Raw genomic sequence first — 18,646 nt, 5'->3', positions numbered from 1 at the left:
ATGAAGAAACTCTTGGTGGAAAGTAATTTCCAGGTTGTTGCTCTGTTTTCCATGACCTTACGCTTCTACAGCATCTATCAGCTGCTCGGAAACCTCTTTCGCTCTCCACAAAAGAACATATTACAGAAAGTTCCAAAGTATGCAACAGCAGCAGTATTACCAACAGTATATGAATTTCTGAAATGATATAAAATAAAACTTTAGGAGTACCTCTTTACAGTGATATAACTTTTTGTATCTGAGTTTCATTGAACGTGAATTACATGTGTCTGAAATAGGGAAGATTATTTGTAATAACCCTGTATATGTACATAACTTAAATTTAAAGAGAGCTACAATTTATTACATTAAATGAATTCTATTAAACTAAATTATAATTAGAAACAATATCACGAAAATTTCTACCTCAACCACTAAAGCATCTGTATCTTTCATTTCCCACCAAATAGGGAGGTGGTGAGGCACCTAAGAACTTGTCAGGACGTCTGGTGGCTGCCACCTGGTGGCTGTTCGGCTTCATCATTATCGCCTCCTACACCGCCAACTTGGCTGCCTTCCTCACGGTGTCCAGGCTGGACACGCCCATCGAGTCTCTGGATGACCTGGCCAAGCAGTACAAGATCCAGTACGCGCCGATCAACGGGAGCTCTGCCGCAACCTACTTCCAGAGGATGTCGGACATCGAACACAGGTTCTACGAGTAAGTATCTCCTTTTCAGCCAAATAACGTTTTTAGTCCTTGAATATAATTTCATTCGGCAAGAATTTACAATACCGGACCCTTCTGTAATTTCTATGCTATTGCTTATACTCAAGAAATAATTAGTCGCGATGATTTATCTGAGGTTAATATGTTGGGGTGAGGTGTAGAAATTGTTCATTAACGTGTAGAAGTTGTAATATAAGCTTTTCTATTCTCGCAATGATTCTCCGTATACAAATATGGAAACCATATTTGTTGATATGAACAATTGACGTTTGCAATTAGTTACGCTGTCTACAGCGTTGCCACACTGTTGATTTCATACTTGGAGAGCATGGATCGTGTAAGAATGGCGGAAGAGAACAGTAAAAAAAATGTTAATGTTGTACAGATTGTTACGTGGAGTGTGCAGGCGGATGGCCGTGGGCTAATCAACAAACTTATGGATTTCGGTATTTTGCCAAACGACGACAGTGACAGTGACAATCACGATGTAGAAGAGCATGTGGAATGTGGACTGATTTGATTACAGGTAAGTTTGGCAACAATGCAACGATCGTAGGTTAAGCAAACAGTTAAAATTTGGGGTCGTAAAACCATGCACGGTTAGCCCCACGAACCATTGACGGATAGCCCTACGAACCATTCACAGTAAGGTTAGGTTAGGTAAGCATAGTTAAAATTTGGGGTCGTAGTAATGTCAGGAATATATATTTCGTTCCTTAAGTATTCAAAACTCAAAATCTTGCGATAAATAATGAGCAATTGTGCATTGTCGGTTGCGATCACGGACCCCCTTATTTTGTAATTTCTACGCGTGACCCCCAAATTTTAACTTCAAATTCGTGATTAGGAGGCCTCAATTAGCGAGTATGCGAAATATTACAAAAATCGGAGAGGGGTCCGGTATTGTAAATTTGCTCCATTTCAGTCTTACTACATACATGTGTGTCGCAAGAAATTTTTCTACTTATAAATGCCCTTTTATTATTATTATTATTATTATTATAGACTGGGGGAAATCAGGTCACTTTTTCAAAACAATGGCTTATCTTGGTGGAAATTATATTTCCTTGTACAACTATAAAGTCAATACAAAAAGCAGACTTTCAAGCATCCAAACAACATGTAACACAGGAATTTAAATATTTTTTTAGCCCATTATAGCACATGTTGAAGAAAGTCTGTTATGACAGTGATATGGGGTAAATCGGATCAGTGCTTGGGTAAATCGAGTCTCACAGATACTTTATTATTTACACACACATACTCAGCATACAAACTGTTTACGTCCAAATACATTAACACAATATTCGTGTTACCACAACCTACATCCCTTTCATTGAATCCAGTCACCTGCCTTCTGACCACTTTTATCATTGTGTGACATTTTGCAGAAGTTTCAAAGTGATTCTTTTTCTTTCCTTCTCTTCGGGCTTTTCTTCTTCTGCTTGACTGGAATCTAATCTACGTGCCCGGAATGTGACTGACGGTTTTTAAAAGTGTGTGGTTTTAATATGGTTAGAGATAGGGAAGAAAGAAAACATGCATTTTGAAGGAAAACTCAAAAAGTTTTATTAGTATTACTTACAAGTCATTGTAACTTAGTATAACTCCACGTGAGCTCCATTTGTGACTCGGAGAATATCCAGCCTGAATTCAATCTCTCTCCACGTATTCTGTAACATCTGAGGTGTGACAAGCAATCGCATTCCGAATACGGGTCATCAGTTCATCAAGGTTACGAACCTTTTCACCGGAATACACAATGTCTTTCACATACCCCCACAGGAAAAAGTCCAGAGGGGTTACATCAGGAGAGCGTGGTAGCCACCTAATTGGCCCATCACGGCCTATCCAACGTTCCGGAAATTCCGTATAAAGATACTCCCTCACTTGTAGGCTCCAATGTGGCGGGGCACCATCCAATTGGAAAATCACTTGAGGTTCCAAATGTAATTGGGGAACTGCGAAGTTTTGAAGCATGTCTAGGAACACATTTCCTGTTATGGTTTGCTCAATGAAAAAGAAGGGGCCTATAACTTCTTTAAGTGCTTAAGCGCACCAAACATTCAATTTTGGACTGTCTCGGGAATGTTCCACATACGTATGCGGATTCTCAGATCCCCATATCCTAACATTCTGTCTGTCAACACAGCCAGACAAGTGAAAAGTTGCTTCATCTGAGAAAACAATGTTCGATAGTAAATTATGGTAATTATCGATCTTGTGTAGAATTTCATTGGCAAATTCTAATCTTTTTGGCTTGTTAGGCTTAATTTCTTGCAACAATTGCAACTTATACGCGCGTAAAAGTAATCGTTTATGTACCACATCGTGCACAGTTGACCTTGGAATTCCCAGCTGCCTGCTCCCTGGGCGAATTGGCTTCCTCGGGCTACGTGTGAAACACTGTCTTATTGACTCCACCCGTTCGTCTGACACAAGCGATTTACCACCACTGTGAGGTTTCACTACACTCCCTGTCGATAAGGATTGTTCCTTCCTCGCGTGGATGCTGTTGCGTGATGGAGGATCCTTGTGGTAAACACGTCGGAAGTTTCGTTGCACTTGAACAACACTTTTTGTCTCTGCAAACCACCACACGCATTGCTCCTTTTCGAGTACCGACGTCATTTTTCGTTTCGGCGATACTAGCGTCGTCAGCGGTAGTCGTACAACTATGAAAATTTGCTGAACAAAACTTTTTGAGTTTTCCTTCAAAATGTATGTTTTCTTTATTCCCTATCTCTGCCCATATTAAAACCACACACTTTTAAAAACCGTCAGTCCCATTACGGACACCCTGTAGTTCTGTTTATTATCCTGTTTCCTCCATTTTTTTTTAAAACGTAGATAAAATTTGCTGTGAAAGTTACATTTTAACGCATTTTGCACTTCTGACGACATGCATATCCGTCTCTCTCTGCTCTGTTACAAATATTACATAAAGTAAGGTAGATTGTAACATTTCTTTTTCACAGGTACAAATCCAGGCTTCAAGGGAATTCTAACATTAATATTTCTTATGGGTTCTGTAATGTCATTATTGAACAAAATTTTAAATGTTACTAAAATATCTGATTTCAACTTCGCTGATTCCTCATTTGATGTGTCTGTGTACAAGCTCCTTGTAATGCCATTCCAATATTTTTCTTCTATTTGCCCTTGTACAGTTACAAGGGCAAATAGAAGAAAAAGATTGGTATCAATTACCAAACTTCTTCTCCAATCGCCAAAGAGAATACGCACTCCTGCTCGACCAAGTATAGGTTTTAAATCATTTAAATCTCCTACTATAAACGGCATTTCATAACTCAGTAAGTTATACTTTACAGGTAAGGAAATTTGACCCTCAAACTTCAACTTTTCTCCTGTGATATAGTACCATACCCATTTTTGAGTGTATTCAATCGTGAAACGTCGCTGCTTTTCCATACACTACTTTTATGTAGAATGTTAGCATAACTTCCTGTATCCACTATGAATTTAACTGGTTCATTGCAGATTCATAGCTGAACATGTAAGGGTTGAGTCTCATTGCATAACTTCTCAACATCCTTGCTACTTTCTTCACTTTTATGCTGAGTATTTATAACATTTATAGATACTAAATATATTGTGCTGACCTCCACAGTAATCAATTTTTTTGCCTCTGGTTTTCTGGTTTTGCTTATCTCATCTTCCTCCTCAGAGGTTGTAGAAGAAGATCTTACATTTGATGTAGTCTTATTTAAATATTGCACAGCCGTTGAGGTGTAGTTAGGTTGTCTTTGATGCATGAAATCTACCTTCTTCCCAGATGATCTTTTATCTACATCCTTTATTTCGTTCTTGTATCTACAAACATTAGAAAAATGATTTAAGTTGCCACAAAATCTGCAAGGTTTCCCCATAGCTGGACAACCTTCAGCTCCGTGTTTTTTTCGAACCACATCTATAGCAAATCCAGTTGTACATATTTCTTGGAGTGTACGTGTTAACTTTGTGGATGTTTGAATCTTGCTGAATATGGCTACCAAATCTGTCTAGTACTTCATGATTCCTAATGTAGTCACAAACATCTTTGTACGTCTTTGGAGTCTTCATAATTAACTTCCTTTTTAATGTACCTTCCTCAATTCCAAAAATGGTTTGCTGCTTTAATCCTTCATCAAAATCTTCTGGCTTAAACCCACATGTTAATGACAACTTTTTAATTCGTGATATATAATCATGCATTGATTCGCCATGCTCTTAGTTTAGCATTTTTAAATTTATATACCTCTAGCAAACTTTTTTGTTTTAGGTTCGTAAATATCAACGAGTTCCGTCAGCAAAACCTCGACAGGAAAACTACTAGGATCATTAGGAGCTAATTTAATATACAATGCCTCATACGCATTATTTCCAATCACTGATAACAATAAATGAACCTTTTTATCTTCTTTAACTTCTTGTGCTTTTAGAAATGAATCAAATCTTCGTACATATTTAATATTACAGTAGAGCGTCGATTATCCGAACGTCGGTCAACCGAACGACCGCTTAACCGAACTGTGTACTCGCTCACTTTCAGATATCTGTAATGAAAAAAGTACGTGACTTAGCTGCTCGTAAGCGTGTAGGCATGCGTATGTAATATGTACATATTTTTGTTTAATAAACTGTACCACATACTATATATTCCTACTAAAGTTGCCTTTGTACGTTACTTTGTAATACATACTTAAAGAGATGCCTGTTTTTATGAATAAATTTACTGTACAGTACTTCTTTTTGGCAAATAAACATGTACAGTTCGATTATCCGAACAAACCAGTTTTCCGAACACCCATGTCCCCCAATTACTTCGGATAATCGACGCTCTACTGTACTTCCTACCTCATAGGACTCGATGAATGGCAATGCATTCATTTTCGAACTTCTAAGATTTCAATCTTCTATTCAACTACAAAACTTATTAATTGTTAAACTTACAAATGTATCCAATCCGTCGTCGCCACTTATCATGTTTTGATTCGACATGTATCGTTAGCATTTTAAATATATTACTATTGTGTGTTAGTAACACAATTTGGATAATATTCAGTGAAACACTTGGGTTCGAAAATTTTTATATAAACTCCATAACATATGTATATAAAATCAACAAGTAACCATAACAACACTATATATATTATGTGAAATATATGGCTGTTTCAGCCCATGGCTTCATAACTTAACGTCCACTAAAATATAACAGTGTTCACGTAAATATGCATAATTTTATCCTGAAAAGGGTTGACTTTGAGATCATATGAGGAACCTTGTCCGTTCAATATATTATTATAATTACTAGGAAACTGATTTTAAGGTGTAACACCTTTTTAAAGAGTTAGCTGTTTTCATACCGATCTTTTGATATATGTATTTTAGGACATGGAATCAAGTAAAACGAACACACTTTGTTGCATCTTTTTGCATCTTTTCATGAGATTAGCACATTTATCCTCTCTTTACTCCCACCCCCATTTGATGCTTCAACACCTTTTTCCTTCCTGTTGTTTTATGTTTTGTTAGAAAAAAATGGACGTAAAAATAAACTATTTTCACTCTTCTTGAGCAGCTACATAAAATCATATAGTCACATTTTCTAGAGCAGAACGAGAGCTATAAAATGGTATAATATAATCATTTCAGCCCCAATAATTCCCAAGATAATGTAGCAAAACCCGCGAGAGAAAACACAAACTTCACCAAAACCTAATCGGCAGAATCGCAGTTTTCTGTGCGGTCCGCGCGCATTATATACAGATGGCGCAGAGCATTGAATAAAGGCATTTTATCAGCACCTTTTTTGGCACCTTTCTTTTAAACATTTTCATAACCTTTTCTTTTTACTTCTCCCGACCATAATTTTGCACCTTAAAATCCTTTCACTAATGATTACATTACAGATTGCGTCATTGCTGACTCTTCTAGAAGCATAACACTTGATAAGGGACATGATCTGTTCGTTCTCTTTCCTTAGGATATGGAAGGACATGAGTCTGAACGACAGTCTGAGTGATGTGGAGAGGGCGAAACTGGCCGTGTGGGACTACCCCGTGAGCGACAAGTACACCAAGATATGGCAGGCCATGAAGGAGGCTAACCTACCCGAGAACTTCGAAGCCGCTCTGAAGAGAGTCAGGGAATCGAGGACTTCAAGCGAAGGATTCGCTTTTCTAGGTGAGTACGGTTAAGCTTTTGCAATGTCCACAAACTGGTTCTGTTTGCGAATTCATTACTGTTACTTGTTGTGTCCGAGAACACACAAAGATTTCCTTTAAATGAAAGGTGGTCCATAAATCTCACGTGATATATGTCTAGATCAAGCTTCTATTCAATTCGTGTTTGGTGACAAGTTTCGGGATGGAGGGGGAGGTAAAGGTGACCGGAGAGTGGTGCTGGTTACTTCACATCAATTATTTTACAGATAGAGAATCTGTGGGGTCATACTTTCAGTGATTCTGTGTCTTTATGGCAGGGGTTCCAAAACGTTTTCGTTTCATGGTGCCCTTAGTGTTTCAAGCGCTCAAGTCAGGATATAGACCTATCTAAAACTTGCAACTCTGTTAGGTGAGTGGTTTACTTAAGTTAGAAAATAATCATATGTTTTAAATTCAGTAACATTTTATATGTAAAAAGTACTAAATAAGCACATGTTTGGAACAATCATATAATTGATTGAATTTCAGTGAAAATATTGGAACATTACGCTGCTCTCCTGTAAGTCAGTCACTGCGCACACTTTGGGAACTACTGCTTCATGGCATGATGCTATACTCTCCCCGTCTCTATCTTTCGATACCCGGTGGAGGCACGTAGTGGTTTGGATCCAACTGTAAGCTTTAGGTCCAGTCCCGATTAGCCTTACTGTGCATAAAGTGGACTTAAAACACCAACTCAATCAATCTCGCTCTCTCTCTCTCTCTCTCTCTCTCTCTGTATGTAATTAGATGATTACACAGGGCTGCATGGGTTCTGTTGTTTTTATAATTCTGGGTGTTTTTACATGTATTTGAACTTGCTGATGCTGAAACTGGCATTAGTTTTCTCACATCACGCAAGAATTTTTTACAATTCACGATTTATATATGTGGGTTGTGGTATGCACGTTTCAGTGCAATTGAAGTGATTGTCACTAGATGTCATTGGTACGTTTCAAAATTATTCAACAAGTAATAAAGATGAACAAGCTTTAAATACAGAGAAGTTTTGTTTTATTTAAATTAATTAATATGTTTCTTGCCTAAATGATGAAAATAATACTATGTAAAACATTGATATATCATTTGAAATTGATTTTATATGTAACTGTCAAAAGTCCTAATTTGCTTCCAAGGTACGTTGATCTCCACATTAACATTTGGTTGTTCACTGTGGTACATTACTGTGGTGTGGCCATGGCATCTCGTGGTTGTCTGAATAGCCCAGATGTGTTTTGCTACATCTGCGGTGAATTTGTTCCCCGGGTACAGAGACAGGAAATTACAGATTTTGTAAGAAGAGCATATTACGCATACTTTAAAATGAAACTAGGAGATCAAGATAAATCGTGGGCCTCACACAAGGTATGTAGATCATGTGTGGAATCTTTACGAAACTGGAGCACGGGAAAGCAGCCATCTATTTTGCAATACCCATGGTGTGGAGGGAGCATCAGGATCACAGCAATGATTGTTACTTCTGTTCCTTTGAAATTGTAGGTCGAAATATTAGAAACAAGAAGAGGATAGTGTATCCCAATATTCCCTCTGCAATGAGACCTGTGTTGCACGGTCCAGACTTGCCTGTACCGACACCTCCATCAAGTCTTGAGTGTGTAAGTGATCCTGGTTCACTAAGTGATTCAGTGGAAGGAAGTGAAATGGAAGATGGCATTTATGAACCCCCTCACGGATCTCGTGATCCTAAATTGTTCACTCAAAGCGAACTCAATAATTTAGTTAGAGACCTACATTTATCTAAAGGATCAGCTGAGCTTCTTGGTTCCAGACTTAACGAAAAGAACTTACTGGCTTGTGGAACATCATTTTCTTGGTACAGACACCGAGAAAAAGATTTTGTGCCTTATTTCTCGAAACAAGATTCTCTCGTGTTTTGTTGTGATGTGTCCGGTTTGCTGACTAAGTTAAATTTTCCTTGTCTTTCAACTGATTGGAGGCTATTCATTGACTCGAATAAAACAAGTTTAAAATGTATTCTGTTACATAATGGAAATAAGTTCCCCTCAGTTCCTATTGCTCATTCTGTGTCACTAAAAGAAACCTATAGTAATATGCAACTTGTTCTTAATAAAATTAAATATGAGGAACATGGTTGGTTGGTGTGTGGTGATCTTAAAGTTTTGAGCATTTTACTTAGACTACAATGTGGATATACGAAAATGGCATGTTACATCGGTGAGTGGGATAGTAGGGCACGAAATTACCACTGGGAAAGAAAAGAATGGCCAATACGGAAAACGTTGAACCCGGGTTCAAAGAACATCGTACAACAACATTTAGTCAGTCCTGAGAAAGTTGTACTTCCCCCTCTTCATATCAAATTAGGGCTGATTAAACAATTTGTGAAGGCACTTAACAAGGAAGGACAATGTTTCCAGTTCATATGCAACAAATTTCCATCCCTGTCGTACAGCAAAGTGAAAGAAGGTGTTTTGTTGGACTATACATTAGGAAATTAATGAATTATAAAGACTTCGAAGAAACAATTACTGTAGCTGAAAGAGATGTTTGGATAGCATTTAAAAGTGTAGTGTTGAACTTCTTGGGGAACCACAAAAGTCCTGATTACAGAGAAGTTGTTTAGAATATGTTACTTAAATTTCAAGAGCTGGGTTGTAACATGAATCTCAAATTACATTTTTGGCATTCACACCACAAAATCTCAGTGAATTAAGTGAGGAACAAGGCGAACGGTTCCATCAGGACATGAGGGATATGGAGAAAAGGTATCAAGGACATTGGAGTGTTAGCATGATCGCTGACTACTGTTGGGCATTGTACAGAGAAACGCCAGACGAAAATCACATGAAAGTTAGGAAAGCTTACAGAAGAAAGCGTGCTAAACAGAACTGAAAAATATGTATTGTGTAATGATTTTCTTGTGTGTATATTATATACTGCTATATATCGTTTTCTATATTATATGGGTCCTTTGTGTCTGTCTATATTCATTTTAAAATAAACATGTTGATGCGTTTAGTGTGATAAGCTAGTTATTCAGATTGAAGAAAAGAAAAATTATAATAAAACAATATGCAATATTGGACAAAGCCCAAATTTTGAAATTTGATTTGTAAGAAAACCTTGAATGATAGAGAAAAACGAATTTCATATTCGTGATCAGCATGGCACAAATAATTAAGTTCACCTATTAAACAAAAAAACAACATTATATTGAATTTAATTTGCGGCCCTGTGTTATTAGACGGTCTATCTATTATTAGGTTCATTTCGTAAGTATAATTTTGAATATATTATCTTACTATCAAGAGTCGCGGTGGTCTAGTCGGCAGGGCGTCTGACGCGGGTGATCCGGGTGATCCGGGTTCGATTCCCAGGGTGGGTGATCTAAGGTCCTTGTCCCTGCATAAAGCGGCTCTGGGGCTCACCTAGCAACAAATCAATGGGTACCTGGGGCAACTCTGTGGGGTAAAGGTGGCCGGAGAGTGGTGCTGATCACGTCACCTCCAAATTAGCAGAGATCGACAATGTGTGAGGCCTTACTTTCACTTCACATCCCCTAAGTGTGCTTACATGGCACGGTGCTATATGCACGGAGAACTTTACCTTCTAATTCCTATATTACATTCTATCTTGCTCATTTTCTTGTAGATTAAACAGGAAAAAAAGTATCCCTGTCAAGTCTGATTTTCGATAAGCCTTGCTGTCACTTGCTGTAAACCCACTCCACTTTGCGGTTTTACATTTGGGATCGTATCCTCCCACACTTGCTAAAACATAACATTAAATTATCGCAGGGACTGCTAATTCAATGGAACATTGTATGTACACAATTGTGAAGTATACGAGAACCGGCAAGAAACATAATTCATTTTTTCTCTGTTTATCAAAGCAAATTTCACACAACAATTTAATCAAATTGCGAATAATGTAAACACATGATGTATGCCAGACGAAATTGTCGAATGATATTAATTAATACAATGGGAATGGAATGGTGGGATGCGTAAATCTCCTGAGATGTCACTTCTTTTTCTGTTTATCTGTATGTATACTCTCCCGCTTTATTGTCTGGAAATATTGATCACCACGTTGTTAACTTCGTTGAAATTACTTGAAACAACAACAGCAGGTACTAGAGCCCTGTCGTGAACTATTAATCTGACAATATATTTCGAATGAGAAATATCTAAAACTGTGGTTTCTCAGCTAGGCTGGCAAGGATATTTGCATGAATATTATTTTCGTTCAGTGACGCCAACTTATATGGGACCGTGGGGCACCAGTCCACCCGATAATTTGTTGTGTTCTTATTATTTGCACTTGAGAATATTAAAACAAACACTTAAAACAAATTCACTAATTCAGGTATACGTATTCTGCAATGTTTCATTCACTAATAAATTATGCAATAGAATTTTGGGGGAACTCACCGGCAAGTTTAGAAGCATTTGGAAAACAAAAGCAAGGCGTTAGGATTATGGCAGGAATAAAAACTAGGGAATTGTGCAAGACGTTGTTTAAGAAATAAAAAGTATTAACCTTCCCTTCACTGTAAACTTACATACGGTATATGAAATGGCATACGCGTATATGCGAGAAAAAATATATTACGCTACGTAGTTCAATAGAACATCCATATAACACCCGAAATAAACAGCTCCTAAAGCCATTCTTCACCAGACTAACATTAGTTCAACAAGGACCTGAACACATGGCAATTAAAATATTCAACCATTTACCAAATGATATAAAAGCAGAAAGTATGAAAAGTTTCAAAAACAAATTATAGAAACTATTAGTTAATCAGGAATAGCGTTAGTGAAGATATAGATTGTCAATTATAGACATTTCATAATTATATTTTTTTTATCTGAACTGTACTGAACCCTCCAAATACTAATGTATATGGTTTATATGGAGTAATAAAAATTCGAATTAAAAAAATATTATATATTTGTTATAGTTAGTAATTTGTGACGGAGTGTTTATTGAAATCAACAAATAACAGATTTTTTTTAAAAAAAAATAAGTAAGGGTATACTATTGTTGTTGTGCTTTCATATTCATTCATTATCTTTGATAATAATATTATTTTTCAATATAATAATAGTAAACAATTATTGTTGTAGTTCTTAGAATTTATCAATGATACATTAAACACTTCATATATGGCCAATATTATACATGCGGAAACATTACTTCGTCGCCTTGGTGGTAAACCGACTTGAGGGTCGACTCACGATTTAGACATTGTAAGTTTCGGGTTCGAGTCCTGGCCTGGTCACGTGTCTCAGTTTATCAATATCATGTGATAGTCAAGCATCTTCATTGTCTCGATTAACGTAAAGGTGCAGAAAAGCAACCCAGCAAGAACTAGGAAAACATAACAGCGTAGATACTGTCACTTAAAAGTGTCACGTTTGGTCTTGTGTCTATGTGCGACAAAGGGATCATGCATATTTGAGCTCTCTTCACTGTCAAGTTTGATATTATTCATTGGTAATATTGCATAGAGGTGCAGTGTTTGCCAACCTCTTTGACAGAGTAGTTTGTGCACTTTGCTACGATGCCAAGGATTCCGGATTCGAATCCCGGATGAGACATGGATGTTTATATTTGTCTGACATGATGAATATTGAGAATATGATAGATAAGACCATGAATAATATGTGAAAATACTTTTCTAAAAAGTCTGCAAGGCGTCTGACTGCCAGGCGGAAGACTCGGGTTCGATTCCCGTAGGGTGTGATTTGATGTGGGAATTTTTCAATTAATGGCTCTGCATGGAACTGCTCGTTGATTCGCTCAGCCTTAGATAAACGGATACCTGGGGGCAAAGGCGGCCGGAGCGTGGTGCTTCTCACATCATCTCCACAAATATCCTTTTCAATTTTTATATTTACACGTTGATCAAAAGAAGACAAAGGTGTTTTATTTTTTATTGAGTTTCAATTTTGTCAACTGTTAGCCGTTACAAATGTAAATGTTGTTTGTAAAGAAGTTGACGAATGGTTTGCTATGCACTTGCACGAAATTGATTGAAAAGCTAGACCCGATGATTCTTCTGCTAATTGTCCGGGGAAGAGTCCGAATGGAAGAGATTATACTTTAAGTAATGAAGGAAATCCCTAAGGATTTTCAGCAAAGATCAGCAATGTTCCCCAGAGAATAAGGCGTCTCTCCCATGCAGTGGTGGCTCGTGGTCTGGCTCTTTCACCCGTTTTTGCGTACATAATGATGCTTAATATATTTGGAACCCAAGTTTTGATCACCTTTCACTGAAAATTAGGCTATGACAGAGTTATATTTCATGATTCTTTTAACACTGAATTTTTACAAATTTCAAATATTTCGTAAATTATCCAGCCAATCACGAGAAGAGCGATGTTATTGTGCAACATGTAATTCAGCATCGATAATCTGACAAAATCACTCAAGACATAAAAATTCTGATCTTCAATATCAATACTATTGTCGATTTGCAAAATATTTCATAAAAACGTCCTCCTTCGCTCCGCTGATATTAATGAACAAGGAGAATAATAACATTGGCGAACACCAAAGAAGTCGATCCAACTACGACATGAAGGAAATCAATTGTAATCTATCTAGCCGTTGTTTATTTCTAATGACAGACTGATCGAACCAAGCAAATGAATCGAAATCAAGAGAATAATAAATGTTAAAGAAAATTACAGTACTCACTAAGTCCACAATGCCCTGCTTCGTACTTCAGAATTTTTCCTTCCCTTCCGCCGTATCCATATATTGCTGCAGTAGCTACAGGTTTTGTAGCTAACTTCCCTCCAAAATTTCAACAACTGCTTTCGCTATGTACAGTTTCCCTATTCACCATGAAATCAAACAGTTTGCACTGAACAGGAGAGTGCTAAACAATTTGATAATTCGGCTACTGCGCCACAGAGACCGTTTATTTTGGCCAAGATACACTAAGCAAGGGCAATATCAGGCATGTTTAAAACACCCGTCTCGCTTTCAATTGTCCTCCACACCTTCCCCCTATTCTTCCCCTGTCATGTTCGGGACAGAATCGGAGGGACAATATACTATCGAAATTTCCCTTTTCTAAAAAGAAAATCCCTCAATTTGCAATGATATATGAAGGGCCAGGGGGAAAAACGATGAATGTTCATTCGAGACAATTTGCCAGGAAATGAAAACAAAGTATTTCTTTCCATAAGAACGTTAATATATGCCAAAATAATAATGCGTTTTTCAGGCACTTCTCATCGTTTCCCAACCAAGGCCGTTCTCATTCTTATAGTACAGCTTCTGAACTATCAGATGGCGTTGCGATCTCAAAATGGGCGAAAAATCGACATTCATCGTTTTTCCCCCTGGCCCTTCATATGGGTTGCCCCAACTCTGTCACACGTCCTCTAATGGAGTGGGTTTGCAACACTACATTTGCTAGCACACCGATCGCTGCATTCACGACTTTCCTAAATGATGCAACCTCCCCTCACACGGCGCTCAAGCCAAAACACCCAATCAGCGTCCTCTACGCGACTGCTGCAACAGCGTCATAGGGAGCGAAACTAAGATTGTGTTCAAGCCCCGAGCACGGCTCGGTCTATGCGGGTTGTTATCACTGATCGCAGGCTTTCCACCATCTCTCTTGGTGAATCGGCGTGGAAACACTTGATGTTTCGAAGGAGATAGAGTTCAATAAATAAGTATAATAATAATGATTTGCATTACAGATTTATTTGGGTGTGCACGTGCGAATGTGGGAATAGGCAGAAGCCGCTACTGCTTCCATGAAAATAGACAAGGTGAAAAGTGATCAAGGCACGAACAACTCCCAACAATTATTCTGATTTCCATTAATCAGAGAACATTTTATTTTTGTTTAGGTTACAACTACTTGCCTTTCAAGACATTCTGCTACAGGACTGATCACATTATCGTTTTCATCATTCAGCTATCTTCTTCCCTTTAGTTCTCCACTAGCCTTCTCCCTGTTTTGTGGTGCGTATACGATTCACGACCTGTCTTTCGTCTCTGCACGTTACTCGAAACCTTAAACCCTGCCCTAGGTTTCCTTAAGGAGGTGCAGATTGTTCCCACTCTTCTATCTTCTCAGGTTTTTTGGTGTGATCTTAAAAGGTTACAACCAACTGGCCACTTAGTTGGCTTTAAAGTGCCAGTTGAGACTGTTATAAGTCATTCCTGTTGTTTCTTTTTGCATGGTCCTGGTCTCTCATAGCTTTTCTCACCAAATCTTGGTTTTCCGGGGTCACTTGTCATTTACTTCTTTCTTCCGGTTTTCCTGTTGCGTTGTTATTTCGCTCATGCTTGTGCTTCTTTTGTTTCATTACTTTCGGTTTTCTTCTTGTTCCTCCCTTCATTGCAGATGTCAATCGTCCTGGGTGTTTGTGAACGCGGATTCCTTTCACGTTAATTAGTGAAGATTCAACAAGAGTTTCATCTTCTTTCTTTTTAGATTCTGTCGATCTACGTAGGCTGCTATGTCTTCAGGCTTATCTCTTCTTCTTGATGCCTTGACAATTACACGGATTTCTTGCTGATACCCTTCCCACGAGCTGCTTTATTGTTGCTCAGTCCTTGATCTTGATCTTTACACTTGCTTATTTCATCACCTTCATTTACTTCTCTTAAAGCACGTGCATCTTTCTCTTTGGATGTATGAGTACTCATCTCGAGTTTCTGGAACTTATCTTTACACTGCTCTCTCCTCATTCCAACTTCTGAGTCCATCCTCAGAGTTCTTCTCTTCTTGTTGTTCAGACGGGGTTCCTTCGGACATCGTTGTTGACTAACAGAGTTTCTGAAGAAGATATTCGCCCCAGGGAGTCGTAACGTACCCAATTTGCGTTACACGGTACGTTCCATTTTGTAGGAGGAAGAGTATGGTTCAACTGCTGGTACCCATGTAACGTAACGAAATGCAATATCTTATAGATTGACGTTACAAGGAACGTAACAAAATGTATTATGGTAGATATTAACGTTATAAAGGAACGTAACGAAATGAGCACGTTGGAACATAACGTAATATGCAATATGGTATATACTACCGTTACAAGGAACGTAGTAACGAAATGCAATATGGTATATACTAGCGCTACAAAAACGTAACGAAATGCAACATGGTAGTAAATAACGGTACATAGGAAATTAATGAATGCAATCCTCCGTAACGGAATGAAGTGAAAGGCAATATGGTTAACTAACGTTACATAGGAATGTAGCAAAATGTAAACCACTGTAGCGGAACGGAACAAAATGCAGTTGGGTACATACCATCTGCATAAGGAACGTAAATAAATTCATTGTGGTAGATGTTAACGTTACAAGGAAAGAACAATTCACAAATGTTAGCTAGTAACGTTATAGGCGCGTGACGAATATAATCTATTTAACATCAAGGAAGAAAAAGGAATAGCCAAAATCTCTTACCTTTCATTGAAACATTGCGAAAAATAACTCAGTATATCGTATGGGATTAATGTGAAATAGCCGTGAAAAATATGGTTGTTTGTAAAAAAATAAATTTTTTGAAGCCGCACCGTTCATGTATATGTATATGAGCCATTGTGAATTCGAGCCAATTTAAACATTTTGCGTTGTTGCGAGATTATCTATTAGGATAAAATTTGGACATAAATAATCTAAGTAGAAAAAGTGCAACTTGTATATCAAAATTGCCATGTCCATCTGATCTCCGAAAGTAGTCTTTAGCACGTCACATTTCAAGTATATGATTGATTGATTTGGTGTTTGAGTCCACTTTATGCACAGTAAGGCTAATCGGGACTGGACCTTCAGTTTGAAGTGGAATCCGAACCACTTGTGCCTCCACCGGATATCGAACCCGGGACCCCTTGATTACTAGGCGACGACGCAACCACTGCGCCATCGGGGAGGCCATTTCAAGTATAGTCCATGATTGTATCTAGTATATGAACGAGATTTGTCCCTCCTCTCAAACAATTCGTGGCTTGTCCCCACCGAACGAAGTGTGTCACTTATAAATTAAGTTTCCGAAAGCAGGCATTATTCATGAACAGAACAAAAAATACTCCTGAGAAATTACAAAAATTATAAGCCAGTTCGTGATCCCCCCAACCTATCCGCTTTAGGTTTCGGGTTCGAGTCCTGGTCTGTAAATATCTTTTTTAGGTGTCTTTTCATCAATTTCATCTATTTATCATCCATCTTCATAGTTTCGATTAATTATAAAAGTGACATAAAAGCAAAGCAAAATAAGAACAAATAAAAATAATTGCAAAATGACTAGAATCTCAGAACTACATTTGAAAAATAAAATGCGAGCAGAAGATTCATTTTCAAACAGGTATTTTGGTAGAATTGTGTAGACAGACAGCATGCTCCCGAAAGTTGCCAATCCACGTGTAGCATGACCTTCGATACTGGGGTTGCGCTTTTTCAGGAAAGTTTTCTCGACCCTCCTCAAGCGTCTTATCAAGAATGCCTCGGTGTTCGCAGCATTGCCAACTTATTTTCCGTCGGAAAAATTCTTTTTCCTCCTATTTAATCTGCGATTGGCTCTACAATACATCATATTAAACAAGCTACAACAACTGAATTACGGCGAAGTAGGTTAGAAACCCTGCGTGCTCAAGAGCAGCTTCGATAAGGCACCTGAATTGTTTCGAGCTGAACCAGGAAATGGGCGATCTTTATTCCCGAAGGCCATTCCGTAAAACTAATGCCACAAGAAGTTTTCTGTGTGGATTTGAGAGCATGAAATTGTAGGTTGATGATAGTACTACAAGACGTCAAGTGGATTTTTTTTCTGTTTCGTTATTTTATATAGCTTTGCTACCTATATAATTTGAATAACTAATCAATCATTTGATGAGCAGACAAACACGAAGAAGCCGATCCCGTGGCAAATTAGTTAGCGTAATACACTGCGAAGTCTAATGTCGGATTAGAAAATATGGATGGGTCATTTGTCTTTATACCACTTCCATCACCTATCACATAGTTTATCATCGCGATTAACCGAAAGTGGTAGACGCGAAATAAAAATAGAACCTTTGCATGAATGTCCGAAAAAGAGGCAAGGGCACGACCCACCTGGAAAAGGAAAGTCAACCAAAAATTATATATATCGCGCAATTGCATTTTAGCTATAATAATATATGTTAATTATTGCATGAGATGATAACTTCAAATTAAAGCAATGGTTTTTGAGGAGACAACACTGTTATGGGGGAACATGCACCTTGTTTGCCCCCCCCCCCTGGAAAAAAAACTACCTTGATTGCCCCTCCCTGGAAAAAAAAAATCCTGCAGACGTCCATGAACTTTTGGTATCGACTTCGGAGTATAAAGCTGCAACGTGCCACCACTCGTAACTCCAGGGTATGCCGAATTGGCAACACACCGCTCCTTGCTCCGGCTGGTCAGTTGGGAGCACCAGTTCTCACTCAGGGATCGGGATTAAGACGATCCACATTCCTCCAGGAAGGAAACCACCGAATTGCGACACGTGACAGTAAATAAAATTCCAAATATTTTATAATTAAAATGTCCAAAATCTTTAATCACGAATCGCGCGCGTACATACTGATTTGCACAAGTTAAAAGTTATAATTTATTGGGTCATGCACGATCGCAGGCAGTCATAAGCAATTTATTTAACACGAGAGTCCGCGCACCGCCTTCACAGTTAATAGCAAGACCTCAACTGCTACCTCAAGCGCGAGGCGCAGCATAACAGATTGTTCTA

The 18,646-nt window shown here is 38.1% G+C and overlaps 1 protein-coding gene across 1 annotated transcript in view; it reads left to right on the top strand.

Moving 5' to 3' along the window:
• The window catches only part of LOC145998506 (ionotropic receptor 25a-like), a 211,554-nt gene that overhangs the window by 169,494 nt on the left and 23,414 nt on the right, over positions 1-18,646 (top strand). Inside the window, exons 13-14 of the mRNA XM_083134932.1 lie at positions 450-700; positions 6,696-6,895. Of these exons, the coding sequence (XP_082991058.1) occupies positions 450-700; positions 6,696-6,895 (451 nt within the window). The remainder of the gene's footprint in view (positions 1-449; positions 701-6,695; positions 6,896-18,646) is intronic.

Source organism: Lepisma saccharinum, chromosome 1 (assembly GCF_977018435.1).
Source record: "Lepisma saccharinum chromosome 1, izLepSacc3.1, whole genome shotgun sequence".
NCBI classification, from domain to species: domain Eukaryota; kingdom Metazoa; phylum Arthropoda; class Insecta; order Zygentoma; family Lepismatidae; genus Lepisma; species Lepisma saccharinum.
Note: the sequence above shows the minus strand (reverse complement) of the source record. Positions and strands in the feature narration are given on the sequence as shown.